General features: G+C 38.6%; 1 protein-coding gene across 1 annotated transcript in view; it reads left to right on the plus strand.

Moving 5' to 3' along the window:
• The window catches only part of LOC124286617 (baculoviral IAP repeat-containing protein 6-like), a 242018-nt gene that overhangs the window by 138193 nt on the left and 85258 nt on the right, over positions 1 to 18567 (plus strand). The window contains 6 exon segments of the mRNA XM_046722998.1: positions 4371 to 4526; positions 4684 to 5118; positions 5725 to 5852; positions 9772 to 10721; positions 11570 to 11752; positions 12369 to 12569. Of these exon segments, the coding sequence (XP_046578954.1) occupies positions 4371 to 4526; positions 4684 to 5118; positions 5725 to 5852; positions 9772 to 10721; positions 11570 to 11752; positions 12369 to 12569 (2053 nt within the window).

Consider the following 18567-nt stretch of genomic DNA (forward strand, 5'->3'; position numbering starts at 1 on the left):
AAGCTGGAAGCAAGGGTACAGCAGCAGAGCCTAGCAGTAATGAAAAGTGCTACCAGGAAGTTCCCATAGGGGGGTATGCAAGACGTAAATCACCAAATTGGAATCCAGAAGTGGCTTGACCCACCACCAAATCCGTAGGATTCTACAAGCAATAATACATGACTCAGGATAAGGAATAATATGTAATTTTCTGAGTAAAATTGATATTTTATACTTATCCTGACTCATGAGGTAAGCCCTCCCAACCTCCCCGCTAGGCACTTTGGATTTCCCAGCAAATCTAAGTGTCGGGCTTGCAATTTGGAGAGAGTGAAGAGTGGGAAGACGGGTGGCAAAACGGAGAGGGAGGCAACTCGTGGTGAGTAGTGATTTTACGTCTGCTTTTTTTAAGGGAGCTTCAAACAGGAGATACAAGTGTTCCACTAACGTTCGCGGGAAGAGGGAAACAAGCAATAATACATGAGTCAGGATAAGTATAAAATATCAAAATTACATATTTAAGAAAACTTTTTATAATAATTTTCTGATTACGTAAAAATGAAAATATATAACAAAAAGTCACGGGCATGTTATGACATGTCACAAATGGAAAAAAATTGCCATAGTTTTTGCTTCTTTCGTGTCTTATCTGGACATTATAAATGTAAGCTTGCATTTTCATTACAAAAATAAATGTAATTTATGTTGTAGTTGTATTATTTGAATAACATTATGAAAATAAACTTCATATTTATCAACAGTGGGATTAGATCTTTTAAATGGTGTTTGAGATGTAGTAGCAATAATGTTTTACAAGCTTATAATTTCCTTCATAAACATATAGGCTTCATATATGACCTTAGAGTCTCTGGGAACTCGGTGTCATGGCAGTAAATGCCGCTGGTTGACTGGTGTTGAAAGTTAATATAATGCTGTGTTTCACAATCAGAATCAATTGCTGGTGATATCTTAAATGAACTTGTAACATTAGCTATTCGTGGTGTGGAAGTGAAACAACACGATGGGAACAAGGTTTTGGAAGAAAAAAAAGCAGTTGGTACGTGGAAAAGAAAATATCCATGGTTAATTTTGAATAAAAAAAGGTCTTGTGAGGTCATGTTGTAGTGTGTGTCAGGCACACCTCTTACACTTATTATGTGAAATGAATACCCGGATCTAAAAATATGGTGGGTATCATAAAGTAGAGATACCCACTTGAAATTGTAAATACCCAATAGTTTTAAAGTATGGGTATCATATACCCACATGGCCAAAGGCGTATCTGGAGCTCTGAAAAGGGTGAAAAGTGGTTTCAACAGCTATGCTGCACTGGGCTGCGCTCATATGCGCATGTGCAGTGAATAGGTTCGTGCAGCTTGGAAGTGGGATGTCTGGATTATAAGGTCGTGAGCAGGAGTAGTCTACTCAAAACAAATAGTATGTGTCAACCAGTGAGGCGTTTCGACATTTCAAGACGGAAAACCTTCGTTGGCAATGAGTACTTGGTGAAGGCTTTGATGTGAGCTATTTTTCTAATGTTTTGTTGATACTTCACAGGCGCGAGCTGTTTATATGTTATGACAGTAGATTACCGATTAGTGCTGGAGCGATTAATTGTAGGATCAGTTAATTGTTCGATCTAAGTGCAGATCGATAATTGGAAATAATTTGGATGCACATACATTAAAACGTTATATTCTACCTTGTCATGTCTTTTTTTTTTACCAAACAATCTGATCGTCATTGCTTGTTATCCCTCGCCGTGCATTTAGCGCGAAGCGGGGGATATAGTATTAGGCTCCGTCCGTATGTACGAATTGGAATATCTTAAGAACCGTTAGCTAGATCCTTTTCATATTTGGTACCTAGGTTCATCACAGTATAAGAAAGGTCCAAGTCAGGTTTGGTGACCTTGACCTTCATTTCAAGGTCACAAGGGGACTTTAATGTTTTACCTGCATGTTAAGCTATCTCAAGAACCGTTCACTGGATTTTCTTCATATTCAATACCAAGCGTTATCTAGGGAAGGCCCAGGGCCCAGTCAATTTTGGTGACCTTGACGTAATTGTCAGGGTCACGATGGCACTTTGAAGATTTCAGCATGTTAAACTGCATGTTAAGATTGTCAGCAAGATATTTCAAGAACGGTTCAGTTGATTTTCTTCATAGACTTTCAAGACTTCCCTTGAATGTTTTTCAATAAGCAATTTCTTTAGTACTATTGTTGCATATTTCATACCTATGACATTCATGTCAAGGTCAAAGTCAGTCTTGAAAATATGTGCGTGTTTGAACACCTAAAGAGCAAGATATCAAGAGAGGTTGACTGGTCATGTTTTTGTTGACATTTAACTTAAACTTTCATTACTTTATAAGTTTGATTTGATAATTTGCGGCGGGGGATTATGTCACCTTAATGACAATGCTTGTTTACTTCTAAAACGGAAGCTGTGTACTACACAAGTGCGCATGCCTTCCCAGTCAGCCAATGGCAATGCTAGATATATTTAGATTGGGGTGTCCTATTTCGTCATTGAAATACTACGGGTTGTAAAATGGTCATTAAAAATTAATTAATATCCATGAGCAAACTGTGCTAAACTCATTCGTCCAATCATGCAACAAAATGTCACATTACGATCCAGTTATTACAGGTTAGCTATTTTCTAATTGGCTGAAAGAGGGAATTCTTTGAGTTGCATTTGCATACAAACACGTGACTTTCGTAAGGCGGGAGAAAAAATAGAGCTATTATTGGTTTCATGAATTCTCTTGAACTTTCGATACAATGCTTAATTATAATACTTCACGGAATAAATTTTGTGTTTCAACATTAAGGAAACGTCTTTGTTCACCCTTCAACATCAACACAAGATGTCGCCTTAGTGACAACTGCTTGTTTTACCCCATTTCATGTGCGTACAACTTCCGCTTACCACATTCATGAGGGTTAGCTTTTCGCTCCAACTGCGATAGCACCAATTTCACATTATTCCCAACAATCACAAAGTGATTACTGCCTCATCATCCATGGACCGCTAGTTTACAGTAACATCGGTGAAAACTTCCGCTTTACCATGTTCATGAGGGCCTGTATAAGCTTAGTGTTGATTATACATATTTTACATTTATAGGGCAAAACCTGTAATTAAAATTATACAATGCTAGGATATATTTCTGTTGGTAAAATAGTAGTTTTAGATATTATATTTTACCAATCACTGCATCAGAATTCATCCCGTTATATTATTGGGTATGATTAAACTAGATTGTCGGGAAACGTGTGCACAACTGATTGCTATTTCCAGCTCTATCGAGACAAATATACACGGTAATCGTAATTCCTGCATATAATACAATGCCTAGCATAAACAAATTAGAACTGAAACGGTAAATAATCTTGTCTAGTGATGTTTAATTTCAAATTTGACATCTTCACTGACAAAGTCGTTTTCTCTTGGTCGTTCACGCGAAACGATATGATGTCGTTTTCTTACTGGTCACCAGAAAAAAAAGTTTGAGGAAAGTGTTATCCATAGATAAGCCGACTACCTTCTACAGGCTGCTTTTTTGCTCTTCAAAATTCGTTTTATCTACGGTAATATACAGTATCTATTACCGGTACTAATATTGCCTTCCGGATTTTTTTGTCATTTTGTAATATGATTTATGAATGATTTTTAGCCCCCCATTTCACATTTTTGTCTGTATGTTTCCTTTACTGATCATGAGATTATATAAATAAAAGTAATTCTTTGACATTGGATTTATGAATTAAAGTTTGCTCTACCCGTGTGTGTATAGGTTTGCGGAGTAAAGTTCAGTTGGTGCCTTTGATCTTTCAGTGATTCATAAACTTTCCCCTAGTGCTTTGAGCTTTAGGGAGCAAAAGAACCTATATATCTATGCATTAATTAAAGATCCCTAATATTCATCCTTTTTAGGGATTGAACAAGGTAGAGTGTTGGCCTACTTGTTTTCATCTGACAGTTCTAATTGCCGGTGAATCTGTTCCCTCCGCTAAGCCCAACGCTCATTCCACCAAGGAATGAATGCAATATGTGTGATAGAATAAGTTTACAAATTTATGAATTTCTAATCATGTTCATATTTCACGGACTTATTCTATCTCATGACTAACCAGCAAACCCCATCCTAAGATTCCCTGTCAATTTTTTGTCCTGAGAATAGAATGACTTGATTAAGGAAGGAAGTATCCCACTCACAGAGTGTTGCATGCTTGTGAAAGGGCCTGTTTTGACCGGTTCCATTCCACATGGAGGAGTTAGCAGAAATGCAACATGTGAGATAGAATCAGTCTTTAAAATATCTTTTCTTTTTAAGAAATTCGTAATTTTACCATGATGTGATATCACCTTTCTATCTTTAGGTGATGCTGTCTGTACAAATGGACACTGTACATAGTGCCTTTTCAAGTTCCTTGCCACCGGCTCTTTCACTTGCCAACAATACAAGCACACCATTGCAGCCTCCTTCCACAGATGATGAACTGTCTGAAGCCAGTATACATCCTACACATCACAGGGTATCTGTAGTTCCAGTTACTAAAAACTAAACATTATCAAGTAATATATTAGTGGAAATAAATTTGTGAAAATGGATAATTAATTTGGTGTTGCAAGCTTGGCTAAACTTTTGAAATTAAGTGAAGTTATTTTCATTCTCTAGTGTTTATGTTTCAGCTGCAAAGTTCCAGTGAAATGTTGAGTCAGTGCTTCAACCACCTATTTTCTCAACTGCTAAACCGCCGTGTGAATCTGGACACTGTCCTGCAGTTGTGGCTGACAATGAATGAAGACAGTGCACATGATGACACTCCACTTCATACCAGCTTTGATCCTTCTCGCATTCCATCAGTTCCATTGACTGGTTCGTCTTTAGCTCATCTACTAGAAGCTGTGGTCCTTACACCAAACTTGCCAGTGCGAAGTTGGGTATTTGTCTTTCAAACACTCTGCCTGTTCTCCAACCAGAGGACAGCTTCTCAAGTGGCTGGACCAGATATATCTATGGTGAATGCTGTGCTGAAGGAGAGCAACTTGATGCCTTTGTTGGTGAAATTTCTGTCTGGTGTATCCACTAGTGGTCCAACTGCAGCAAGCATCTACTATTCCCAGGTAAGCTGGCTAATCCAGATTGAGATGTTTCTGTCACAGATCTTGAAATGCAAAATAGATTGAGAGAAAAGTTTTGGGGGAATCAAAACTGTCAGTTTCTACTGTTGTAGATGATATTTTATGAAAAAAGACCTACTGCTTTTTTGTCCCCTGCTGCAACGCGAAAGGGGGCACTATGTATTCAGCAGCTTCCGTACGTACGTCCAGATTCTTGTTAACGCAAAATCTCATGAACTGTTGTACCCAGTGTCTTCAAATTTGGTGACAGCCTACATTAGGGAATTACGCAGATGCCAGTTGATTTGGATGACCTTGACCTTTTCTTCAAGGTAACCATGATACTTTGACCACTTTTCACTCTTATGTAAACGTGATATCTCATAGAACATTGCACTCAGTGTCTTCAATTATGTCGACAGCCTACATGAGGTGATTATGCAGACACCAGTCATTTCAGGCATCTTTTATGTGACCAAAAAATAAAAAGTAGTAAATATGTTATAAATACTTCATTCTTCTTTAGCGACGGGGGACATTGCCATATTAGTGGCAAACACTTGTTTTCACTTGTTTTGTTTTACTAGTGTCTTAATTGTGATTGTACAGGTTGGACCATCAGCAACAAAAGCTTTTGATGAATTTCTCAGAAGAATGCAGATCAAATCAGCTGAGAGCAGCACTCAGAATTTGAGAGAACTCATGCTGAAACTGGTGTTCACTTTAACAGCAGAAAGGTATCAATTTTAATTTGATTCCGAAATACTTTTGTGATGTGTACAAATATTTCTGTAACATTATTTTCTCAAGAGCACTTGTTAAACCCTTCCATACTTTTGACCTTTTATGAAAAAACATGACAAACCTGTAACATATGTTATATTTGGGATTACACTTTCTTAGTAAAGTACAGATTCTAGTACTTTTGGGGTTGAGTCCCATCCTGACTTATCAGAGGGAGTTATCCGACTTCCATTTTTGTGGAAGCCGTTGTGGCTGAGTGGTCTAGGCGTCTTGACTTTGTGTGCTGGCGATTAGGTGCCTGACTCTGAGGGTGTGGGTTCGAATCCCGGATGGGACTCAACCCCAAAAGTACTAGAATCTTTACTTTACTTAGAAAGTGTAATCCCAAATATAACATATGTTACTTTTGACCACTTTCTAAAATGGCATTGTATTTCATGATGAACCTATTTGTATATTTCCTGATGAACTTAATAATCAATATTGCTGTTGATATTCCAGGCTAGAAAGTTTACACAGTCTTAAGGCTTTGGTTTATATCAATTCTGAAATTAAAGAGAATATTTCAGTATTTTAAAAAGGCAGCTTATGAAAATTTAATGTGTATGCTAGATGTCACAACGAATATGACTGATTCCCACTTTTAATTAACACAAGATTGAATGAAGTATGCTATTGATGGTACAATTAATATATCTACTCAGACACATTTAAAATGTTTTTGCTCCGTCCCTCTTCATATTGTGTCGAACATCCGTGAATACATATTTTATAGGTAGCAAGAGTCTTAACCCTTAAACATGGAAGCAGCCATATTCCAGTGAAAAAAATCAATTGGAAATCTCTTATTCTCAAAATCTGCTCATTCTGTCAATATTATTTTTGCGTAACATATCCTACAAGTCCCAAACTATGAAAAGAAAAATTCCCACGAAGTGCTGCCTTGTTGAACCCACCAAGAATTTTGTGGGGAAAAGCCTTCTGCATTACCCAGAGTGTCAGAAGGACTGTGCTCCTGGTTGAGTATGTGGGCACTCTCCTGATCAGGGTGTGGTGGGGTAACTTCGAAATTCACAATACGACATATTGCGGGTACACTTTTCCCAAACCGGTTCACCTGATACGATCGGCAATTTTCGTGACTATGATCGGTAATTTTCGTGATGTAGTTAAAAATATCGTTATACATTAATAGTTTTGAGAATGTATATGGGTCAATCACATCTGTGTCCTGACAGTGGCATTGTTTCAAATGAAAGGAAGACAGTAATTTCATCACCTTAGTTAACCGATTCAACACCACGGGCCGGAAAACCGGCCAAGACGTCACAAGTCATCAGACACAGAAAGGCCTGTAAACCGGCCTGGCAGTAGGCGCATCAAAATGGTATATAATTTTAGGAACCTACCTAACATATGATTCACTTATTAAATCTATCACTTTTCACAATCTCTGAAAATATTTATTACATTTCAAATGAACATATATTATCGACAGAATTAAAATTATAAACTATTTTCGCAATGTTATTGAAAACAAAAAACGATTCGGCAACGAGTCCATATCAAAGTTGTCAAAGAGCAAAGTAACGATGTTTCGAGGAAATAATTAAACAAATTGAATAAACTAAATAATAAAATCAAGAACAGTGCTCATAAAAGTTGTCAAACGTACATCATAAGTTACTATTTTCCATCTTTTTGAGTGCGATCATGAAATGTAAGCCAAATAACTTCACGCTTGCACACGATGTTTAATGCTAAAATATATGCTTGAAGCATTTTTGTCACAGGTCAAAACCAAGCACGATGTGACAACTGAGTTCCATAAGGTGGTGATTTTGTGCGTTACCCGTTCAGAATAGGATGATTTTACCCAAAACTTCCGTCTAAATCTGAAGTTTTCGTTTACGAGAACGGTATCCATTGCTGTAATAATATTGGTTGCCTTAGCTCAGGTGCAAGATTTTGACCAATCACGAGCCTTATAGCAGACATACTTGGCTACTCGTGTCATTCCGGCAAGCCGGATGGCGACTCGGACCTCTGTCGTGGCGATGTTCACGACTAGTCTAGGAATAAGAAAAGCAAGATTTATGGATGTCAACTTCTTTATTGTGGACAACACGATGTTTCGGAGTGAGCTCCTTCATCAGGACCAAGCATACACTCCAAAACGTTGTGTTATCTTGCTTTTCTTATGCATTCCACTTCTAAATGCCCTTCAAAGATTTACTCTAGGAATATTTCCAAAGAAAGATAACTCTGAATTTCCAAACATGGCTACTCCTTGAAAGGCATGTTAAGTAAGTTTCTTATGTCTTTAACAAATGTCAGTAAAAAAGTTTTTTTCTAATCCCGGGAACTAATAATGAAAATCGATAATCGCAAAGAAACTATTTGACTTCATTCGTAACTACTCGCTTCTTTCCGTGACCTACACTATTGTCCGGAATAACACGAATTGGTCACAAATGTATTTAACTCATTTCACATTTCACTACATGCGATTTTATTGGAATGCCTAGATTTTTGGCAATAATGGCGTACTATACAGGTACGAGTCTTCTTGTAGGTCACGGAAAGAGGCGAGTAGTTACGAATGTTATAGCAGATTGTGGCAAAAAAGCGCCATTATAAACCAATGTTTAACCAATAAACTCGCTTCTTATAAGTGCGGAAAAAATCCTGTTACTCCGTGTTATTCATAAACCTTCGGAAACGGAGGTATTTCCCCGCTGTTGTCATGTTACCGAACGGAAAGCCAGTTATCGGGAAATAGCCGTCCATACATATTATTTCAGCTTTTTATAATAATTTTCGTAAAAATGAAAATATAGAAGAAAAAGGTAAGGGATATTATGACATATTACAAATGGAATAAAATCGTTGCATATTTTTGCTTCCTTCGTGGTTTATCTAGACATTATAATGTGTAAACTTAAATTTTTATTAAATCTTAACCTATTTAAATTGTTGTATTATTTGAATACTATCATAAAAAATAACTTTCATATTTATAAATATGATAGGATTAAACCTTTCAAATGGTGCATGACATGTAGTAGTAATGATATTTTACAAGCTGATATTTTCCTTGGTAAACATAGGCCTCATCTATGACCTCAGAGTCTGTGGGAACTCGGTGTCATGGCAGTAAAAGCCTTTGGTTGACTGGTGTTGAAGAGCTAAACCATGTGTCACACTTTCACAATATATTGCAATACGTATTGCAGTACGCCAGCACATATCGCAATATATCGCAATACGAATATTTTGGCGATACCCAACCCTAATTAGCATAGGAATAATAATGACAGGCTGGATGTCATCACACGATGTAAGGCCTACTCAATTCTTCAGGTAAAAACCATTGCATTCCTGCTGCAATAATTCCTACACATGTGCAGAAGTACCATTGTTATAGTTTGACACAAAAGATGGCAGTGCCTACAAGTAGAAAGTAATAAAAACAGCTTATGAGTTTAACATACTTTTTTGTTTGTTGAACAAACAAAAATGCATTGTAGCCAAATAACTAAGATTGTTAAAAATCAGTCAACAGTCTGTTTCAAGAATGTCATAAAACCACAAAAATGAAATAGAAAATATATTCAAAATGACAAAATGTGTAATTATTGTTCAGTGGACTTGATTTGCATTGATGGAAATCTGTGTTAATGCTTTGGGCTAATATGTATATCCTCCACTCAATCAACTATCTGCAGATTGTTGATGTCTATAATGATTCTAGCATACACCTACTGTTGTGAGGGTACCGGTAGTTAGATAGGAAAGAGTAACTTAAAGAAGTTATAAGGGGCTCTGCAGAGATCTCCCAGCATTCATCACCTTCAACAATCAATCCACATTTATTTCAATGCCTTAATCTTCTATGCTTCTTCTCAACAGAGGTGCTTTCTACAGTTGTATGGGTCCCCTGGATGCCCAGTGTAAGTTCCTGGAGTTTGTACTGGACATTCAGTATGGTCAAGTGGATATCAACAATGCGATAAGTGTTATTCAGTCCATTAGTTCACTTGTTCATCAGCACATAATCTGCCAAGAACGGGTTACTTGTCGTAGCTCATTTGAGAACAACGTGAGTGCGCGATCGTGCTTTGGTGGATTGTTCGCTGGACTTTTGAGAGGCGGAGACACACGAACAGGACTTGGTGATGCCAGTCGTGATAGGCTTATGTGTAGTTTACTGAAATTGGTCAATATACTTGTTCAAGTAAATATACCAAGCAGAAACTTGAGGAGCTCAGAAGTTCCTTCACAAGAAAGAAGTGATCCAACATTGACTCCCATGTTATTGACAAATAGACTTTCAGATGCTGACAAATTGAGTCATGTACTGGCTACTTCAACCCCTGTGGCAGCACCTGTGATGGCAATACTCTCAGATGATGAAAAGGGACATCAGACAGATGAACAAAAGACAGAATCAGCAGCTGCAGTTGCAGCAGGAATGGAGATGAATAATTCTGACTGGCGCCAGCCCACGGACACGAACAACTGTGTTGCAGAAATTATTCTAACACATCAATACATAATGCAAAATTTTCTGCAGACATTGAGTTTCTGTAATAGTAATGCCATGGCCACCCTTCTTGGTAATGCTGGAGTACAGAGTGTCCAGGAGAATTTGACAGGTGGAGATGTTGTCTCTGTTGGGGATTGTGTATATCAGATCCTTGTGACACTGGCAAGTTGCAATTCGGACACAAAGCCAATGCTGGATTCACTTTTCCACTACCTCTCTGGAAGCACTCTCTGCAGGCTCTCTGAGCCACTGCTATGGTTTGCCTTACGTGTCCTCAACAGTTCTCACAATATCAAGCAGTTCCTAGATATAGGTAAGTGAATTATCTTGTGCTGTAAATGTTTCACTTGATTATTCAGTCACAGTTATCTAACAGTGATGCCACTTTCCACCATCACATGAGGTGCTTTGGTTTTGGGATCACAAATTTTGTTTTGGAACATTTACGAGTCACACTTGTTTTAAGATGTAAATTTTTATAGTATATGATGTGAACTTTATAATAACGATATGTCTGTTTAGTCTGGGGTCCATGTTATTTCCACAGACAATAGGTTATGATTCCTTTACCAAATGCATTACATGTTAACACCAGAAAAAGTATGTTAACAAGTCCCAAGTGACATAATTGCACCAGTTCTATTATTGCTGGAACTTGTATCATGAATCTGTCTTTATTATGTCATTTTTGACGTAATTGTTTGAACTGATCAGCATGTGTAACCAACTCACTATTCTTACCAAAATCCAAGATCAGATTACCACTGTTGATGTCTTGAATCAACCATTGTCATCTCAGAATGAATAAGTGTATCATACATTGGTGTTGTTATTTGAGTGTTGAAATTATTATTTTGTTTTCATGACAAAATAGTGTGCAAGGCCTCAGGATGTTTTCCTTATCATTTGCTGACAGTGGCTTGGCAGATTATGAGAAACAAAGTGTTTCATTCAGGATTCATTTTAAGTTTGGTTGCAAGACGGTATGGAAGACATGATGATTATGTTTGTTGGTGTACATTGTACAGAAAATGTTTCCCCCAAGAAGGACTTTCATAGATCGTATTCACATTGATACCACTTGTATTGATTAAGTTTTAACTCACCTGAATCAAATATTTTCAGTGTATCTCATCTGTGTTAATTTTATCTGTACCTCAGGTGGCATGGAGGTGGTGTGCAGCAATCTGGTCAGTTGTAATCGCCGCCTTATCTGCACCAATTCTAGCTTAATCTCTACCATCATGCAGAACATGAACAACGGAAGAGCAGGAGCAAATGGTGACAAGATCAACTCCACAGATTCAGAAAATACAGATGGATTGCAGAACTTTGCTCCTATGGGTAAAATCATATTGGCACTAAATCTACTTCAAGATATAACCATGGCAGAAATGACTTTATGACTTTAAAAATGTGTTTGTTCTCATGGTATTTCATGTGCTTCATCAAAATGTTTGATCTTACCATTCATCACATTTTTCTGGCAGACATACTGATCATTCACAAAGTCCTGCCCTACAACATGCCTGTTAGCACAGAACTCTCGAAACATTTATGCTGTTAAAGAAGTTAAACTTGATAGTGGTTTTTTTTGCACTGAACTGTATTTAGTGGGGGTTGATTCATGTGCTGGTAACAACCATTGCTATCAATGTCTTAGCAACAGTGGATGCTAGCCTGTGTCACTGTTAGACAAGATCCAACTATGTGGATGTTGGTGTTGGCAAATGGATATATTTAAGCTTAGAGTATTTGGATAATAGACTGAAGGAAGCAGTGATCTGTTATTTTATTCACGTATGTATTTGAATTCATATATGCTAACTGCTAAGCTAAAGTAATGGGACGAGAGAAATCACTTTAGTGCTGGTTAAAATAGGCCTGCTTGTTCTGTATATGGTAATATGTGTTAATTAAGTATGAAGTAGTAAGAGCAGTGAACATTTCTTTATTTTAGGCACAGTCTCTTCCAGCAGCCCAACAGCAAGTCCAGCAGATGTCCTTATCCAAACATCGCCCCCACATAGGAGAGCCAGATCTGCTGCCTGGTCTTATCACTTCTATCCTGATGAAGCATGGGTTGATCTCACCATACAACTGCCATTTGCTGTATTACTGAGAGAAGTGCAAATTCAACCTCACGGTTCTTCTCTAGCAAGTATGTTCAGTTTTGTTGTTTGTTCAGTAATTTTCACCTCTTGCATGTCATATGCTTGAAATCTTGGTGTATGTAGGTTCCGTATATCGCTGTGTATCTGGAAAGTTGGATTAGAGGGGTTTGGGTTTGCCTTATGCAAGGGGTAGAAGGTTTCACAGTTTTTCCTAACTGTATCTCGTTGGGGCTCCACTGGGGATGTTAATCTGTGTCCAAAAACACTGAGGTTGTTTGACAGTAAAACTTTCCATTTCATCCAAAATAACTGTTCTGAGAACTATTTTGATATTGTATACAAATTCCTAGTTCATACTATACATTTTGTGTAAATAAAGTTTAAATGAGCCTTGTCTCGATCATGGTCATGCCAAGCCAGTTATAGTGAATGAAGTCCAGCGTAAGTTTATGGTTGAATCGCCACCATCTAGAGCCAGTGAATAGCGTGAGCAGAATCATCTAATTTTCTAATACATCTTCATGTAACAGATAATTTAACATAAATATTTCTTTTAAATTATCACTGCATTCCCATTGTTTCAATGCAAGCAATAATGAAAAGACATTTTCCTAATTTGAAATGGCCTTGATCAGTTGCCCATGTGACCTTACATGTGAAGTCCTACTGGTGAATATAAAGTCAGCTCCTTTGGTTTTTTGTCATCTGTTGGCAAGTAGTGGGAAGGTTTTGTATCAGAGACAGTTTAACAAACATCCTCAAAGTTACACAAAACTAAACCTAGTAATATAAAATATTGATAATTGTTGATATTATATTACAGGATATAGTGTTTCTATATGTCACTTTCTTCAGTGCTTAAAATGAAAGGATTGTGTAACTGTCACCATTGTGATGTCATCTCATTTGTTGATGCTAATTTAAAGCTCAAATTGAAATTGTTCTAAAATGTATTATTTAGGAGATAAACCTGTTCTGTTTTGAAATTTGCGATGGTTACACCTCCTCCTTTTTTATCCCCAGCCCCAAAAGGGAGGATTTAGAAATGGATGCTGTTTAGCTATCACAATTCGTTACAGACCAGGGGCTCCTTTCACGAAGCAACCTTTACTAAGATTAACCTTAACTCCCATTCTTTAACATTGCACTAAGGTTACCTTAGTGACTTACGATCTCCTTAGTGCTTTGTGAAAGGAGACCCAGATCTTCAAAATCATAAATATTTCTTCATAAACCTAGCAGAGGGATAAATTAAAATGCCACCGTTTGTCCAGGAGAAAATATGGCGTTATATCCAGGGTGGCATTATAACCAGGTAGGACAGTTAGCGGCTCTATGCAGTCAACAAGGTGATTGAACTGATGTCTCCTGTAATGAGCCTTGAATGCCTGGATAATCCCATTGTCTAGGGGCTACAGGTGGCTTATTGTAGGTGGCAGGAAGTGTATTGTCACATGTGTTATCCTATCTGGGATTACAGGACTACTTAAAGCATTAATGAGTTTGGTCAATTAATTTGATTCATGTCAATTAACCAATTATGGTATGTATACTTCGGTTCATGGCCGGGAAGGCTAAAATCGTGATGCTTCTCGGTTCAATGAGCGTAGCCTTCACAGTACTTGCAATGCAATGTTATGGCCTCACTCAGAGGCTCTGATAAATGGTAACCTCCCAAAACTTAGACACCCATATCTTAGACAACTTAAGACAACAACATTTCTGGTTGAGTGCACAACTAATCCCCAAGCTGATACCTATTTCTTACCATGGATCAGTCCAGTAGATTCAATAAGAAAGATTTTATCTTCAGCATTCAGTATATTTATTGAGTTCAAAATGCACAATAAATAAACAATAAAGATGGTACTATGTCAGTTTGGTAATCATACATTTTGACATCACCTTGTCAAGTGGCACAAGTGGAAGTGTGGCAGCTCTCCCGACCATCTTCATCACCTCAGGGTCAGAGGAATACTCCATGGCTAGGCCGACCTAGGTTCCCTCCGTCCTGTTTGGCAGCAAGCAGAATACTAGAGGAAACGTGTCCCTGAGCCTCAGCATGGAATGTGTAGATTTGGTCGAAGAGTTTACATGAAGAGGAGAACGTTCCATCGCCTTACACTACATCTGCGTCGCAAAAGAGTTCCATGTTCTGGCGGGTGGTGAAGACGAGGATCGGCTCACCCTCACTGACACTGTGCAGGAACTGCTGGCCTCCATCAGTCTGGGTCCACTCACCTTCCAGGGTGATGTCTTGGTGGGAAGCACTGGGATAGTCTTGTGACATTGCCGATACAGAATGGTCTTGAGAGAAGTGAAGGATGGAATCACCTGCAGAAGGCCTCCGGGGACTATGTTGTGTTGCTTCCTCAGGTTGGCAATCTCGTCATCGTAGATCTGGGTGATGGGGGTCACTTCGGTCTTGGCGCAATGTATTATTTTGGCCTTGAAAGCATCCACTTCGAAGATGAAGTTTGGATCCGGATGACTGTGGTTGTGCTCCGCTGTCTGAAGTCGGTCTCCGCTTGTCACGATACGGGCAGAACACCCAGCCTCTGTGCACTTCCAGTAACTTGTGTCTCCCTTCTGTCGGTTCAGGTGATACTTGTTCCTTACAAAATAAAGTGACCTTCCTCCACGAACAGATTTGTATTAGATATACCCACACTTTCCGAGGTGTGTCGCTCAATACCTCTACTGTTTGAGTCGTGTGGCCTCTGAGGCGGTAGCCGAGGAGACCACACGACTCAAACAGTAGGGGGTATTGAGCGATACACCGAGGAAGTGTGGGTACATCTGACTTATACCTCACTTCTGGTCGAGTTACAAGTTTACTATAACACTTTATATTCTAAGAATGACCAAAAAATGTATTTCTTTTACATCTGTTTCATTTATTTTTAGCCCACTGGTTAAGACCCTCAAATGGTCCGCGTCTATAGTCTGTTTGCAGTGAAAACGTACCGATCAATTTCACTTTAAACAAAAAAGTAATCAAATAAAGTGAAATTAAGATTGCGAATCTCATTATTTTACCTTGCCAAATGAACATCTCAGAATTATATTCAAATAAAATTTGTTTAACAAATGATCATAGTTTCAAATAAATATTATTGGTTTGTATTACAATTTTAAGGGGGTAAGCGCAGTAGTTGGAACATTGAAACAAATGCCTGTGCAGGACGTAATGAGCGTTAACTTCGACCAAACCTACATGTTCTGGGTGTTTCATTTAATGCGCATACCCCCTTGTAATACAAACCAATAACAGCGCTTTGAAACTATGATTGTTTGTTAAACAACTTTTATCCTCAGCTGAATATAATTCTGAAATTTAAATGTTCAATATGGGGATTTGCAATCTTAGTTTCACTTTATTTGATTTACTTTTTTTAAGTGATATTCATCGGTACGTTTTCACTGCAAACAGACTATAAGCAGTCGATTGCACGTGCATGCACGGGCTTGCACGATTTCACACGATTTTAAACACCAGTTTGGGCGCGAGAATGATTTCAAGTAGCCCCAAATATGCGCAATATTACTGATAATTGACATTTGTATGGGCAGACCAATGCGCATGCGTTCTCTGACTCGCATGTGGCATAGAAAACATTTGGAAGATCACACGTTCGTCGGCCATGGATGCTGAAGAGTGGACAGAGGATTTTCTTTCTCAAATTGACAGTTCGTTAGCGTCACATTTCGACCAGGATGATAAGGAAGATTTTGAAACAATCGAAATCTCCATTGAAATAAAATTATATTTCGCCGTTTGTTGTGTCTTTATTGCTTCGGTATACCTTAGTGAAAAAGTGTAGGTGTATCATTGATACACCTACACTTTTGACAGGTGTACCGGTCAATACACCTACACTTTTAACAAAGGAAACAATGGCAACGAGACCGGAAGTGGGGTATAAGATGATGTTAACTCTAACCTACGCATCTGCCATTACGAATATGTGAATGAGGGTTCGATATCAGTTTGCAAATGTTTTGAAAAGAAATTTATCTACTCCCGACATGGATTAAGCTTCCCAATAATTATTGTGCTCTAAAGTGTTTCTAATTAAATACATCTGAAATACAAACGCCACTTAAATAAAGTTCTAAACAAGTGAAGAAGATTATAACAATGTTTTGAAAAGAAATCTATCTACTCATGGATTATGCCTAGTGACTATTATTGTAATGTTTTTATAAGAAAATACATTTGAAATACAAACACCACTTAAATAAAGTTCTAAACAGGTGAAGGAGATAAACACTCTACTATAACAATGTTTTGGACAGAACTCTTACTCCCGACATGGATTATGCTTCCTGGCACTGTATCTCTAGCTTTGGCGGTACTTCCTAACTCCCTTGGAAATTAACTCTCCCGGGAAATCCGAAATATACATTTTAGCCTTCCCGGGACATTTGAAAAATATATTTACTACATGCAGCCAGTGCAATTGGCATTATAACCAGGCGGAAATGACTTTTTGTTCCAAAAACCATTGGCATATGGCATTAAGTAGTATACACAATGAGGCTACGGGACCAGGTACGCCCAAAGGACTCAATTTTATAATTGAGCCCTTGGGAAGTCCCTAATCCCGTAACCCCATTGTGTATACTACTACTGAGGTGCATGCAAAGTTTGATGAAAATCGGTCTAATAGTTTCTGAAATATTGACTTAAGTGAGCATGGGGTCGGTCGGGATAAGGCAAAATGTCCAACTTTTTGTCGTAATTAAGTCTTACTTAATCTAATGAAGTCATCAAGAGTGTTCCCAATGCCGTTTTGCTATAGCGTAACCATCTGCCCAGATGCATGCAAAATTTCACGAAAATCGGTCAAATAGTTCAGGAAATAATCACTTTTTAGTGAGCATGGGGTCGGTCTGGCAAAAGGCTAACAATCCAACGTATTGTTGTACTTGTTATATATTGTCGAGGCGAGAGGTGTTTTTAGCTGAATAAAACGCAGGTCTCGGCAGTCATCACCTTGCTACCGTCTCTGGGGTTGCTTCAAGCGAGCGCCGTGGACGAGTATAAGGTTGTGTGCGCGTGTCTCTCGGCTCGGCTATGATGATGCACGGTCGGCTGATTAGCGAGGCTACAGATGTCTGAAAGTGAATGAAACGCATCTCTCGGCAGTTTCCCCCCGGGTCGTCGTCTCGGTATCACCGAGTGAGCGTTGTGGGCGAGTCGCAGTGTGTGGCTCGGCTTGGCTTGTACAGCCGACTGGCTGGCTGGCTTGCTGGCAACGTTATGTTGATTTCCACTAAATCATTCCGGCTAAATCATATCTCTCGGCAGTTCCCCTTGGTCGACTCGCTGCCGTCTCGGTAGCATTGAGTGGGCAAGTCGCAGTGTGTGTCTCGGCTCGGCTATTTATCTACAGCTTGCTGAGATGTCTGGCTACGTTATGTTGATGTCCGCGAAACAGTTTATTGTGAATCTCCTATGATTTGTTTGGTTTTCGTAATGAAGGCTTGTTGGGCCTGTTGCTTCCCTTGTTCTATGAATGTTTTTTCTCGTCTTCGCAAATGACGGCGTTTTTACGAGACTTGGTCCGAATCTCTTGTTTCATTCTGTGATATTTTGTGATTTCTGATAGCACCAAACGAAACTCTTCCTCAGAGATTTTAGAGTTGGTGAGCGCTGTGGAAATATGATCGCCTATCATGTTTAACTTCGCTTCGGCTAGAATTCTAATTTCGTCGTGTTTCTATGCTTTACGTTGCAGTCTGCGAGACACGTACTTAAGGGTCAATCCCATCAACCCTGCCACTCCGGGTGCAGCCACGATGGTGGATAATAACCCGATACCTGCTACGCCTGTTTTGTTTTTTGTTTTGTTTTAAACATATTTTATTCATTCAAGAAAAGGATTGGGCACAAGTTATCCAACTTAGAAAAGCCCTCTCCAGATAATTACACAATTCATCTTACAACAAAGTACACAAGTGACAGACATAAGCGCGCTGTCAACACTGTCCACGGAATTGACGGCCCTGTGATATTTTTTCTGTAATGCCGACCGCGTA

The sequence above is a fragment of the Haliotis rubra genome, unplaced genomic scaffold (genome assembly GCF_003918875.1).
Source record: "Haliotis rubra isolate DU_JTF1 unplaced genomic scaffold, ASM391887v1 Scf388, whole genome shotgun sequence".
NCBI lineage: Eukaryota > Metazoa > Mollusca > Gastropoda > Lepetellida > Haliotidae > Haliotis > Haliotis rubra.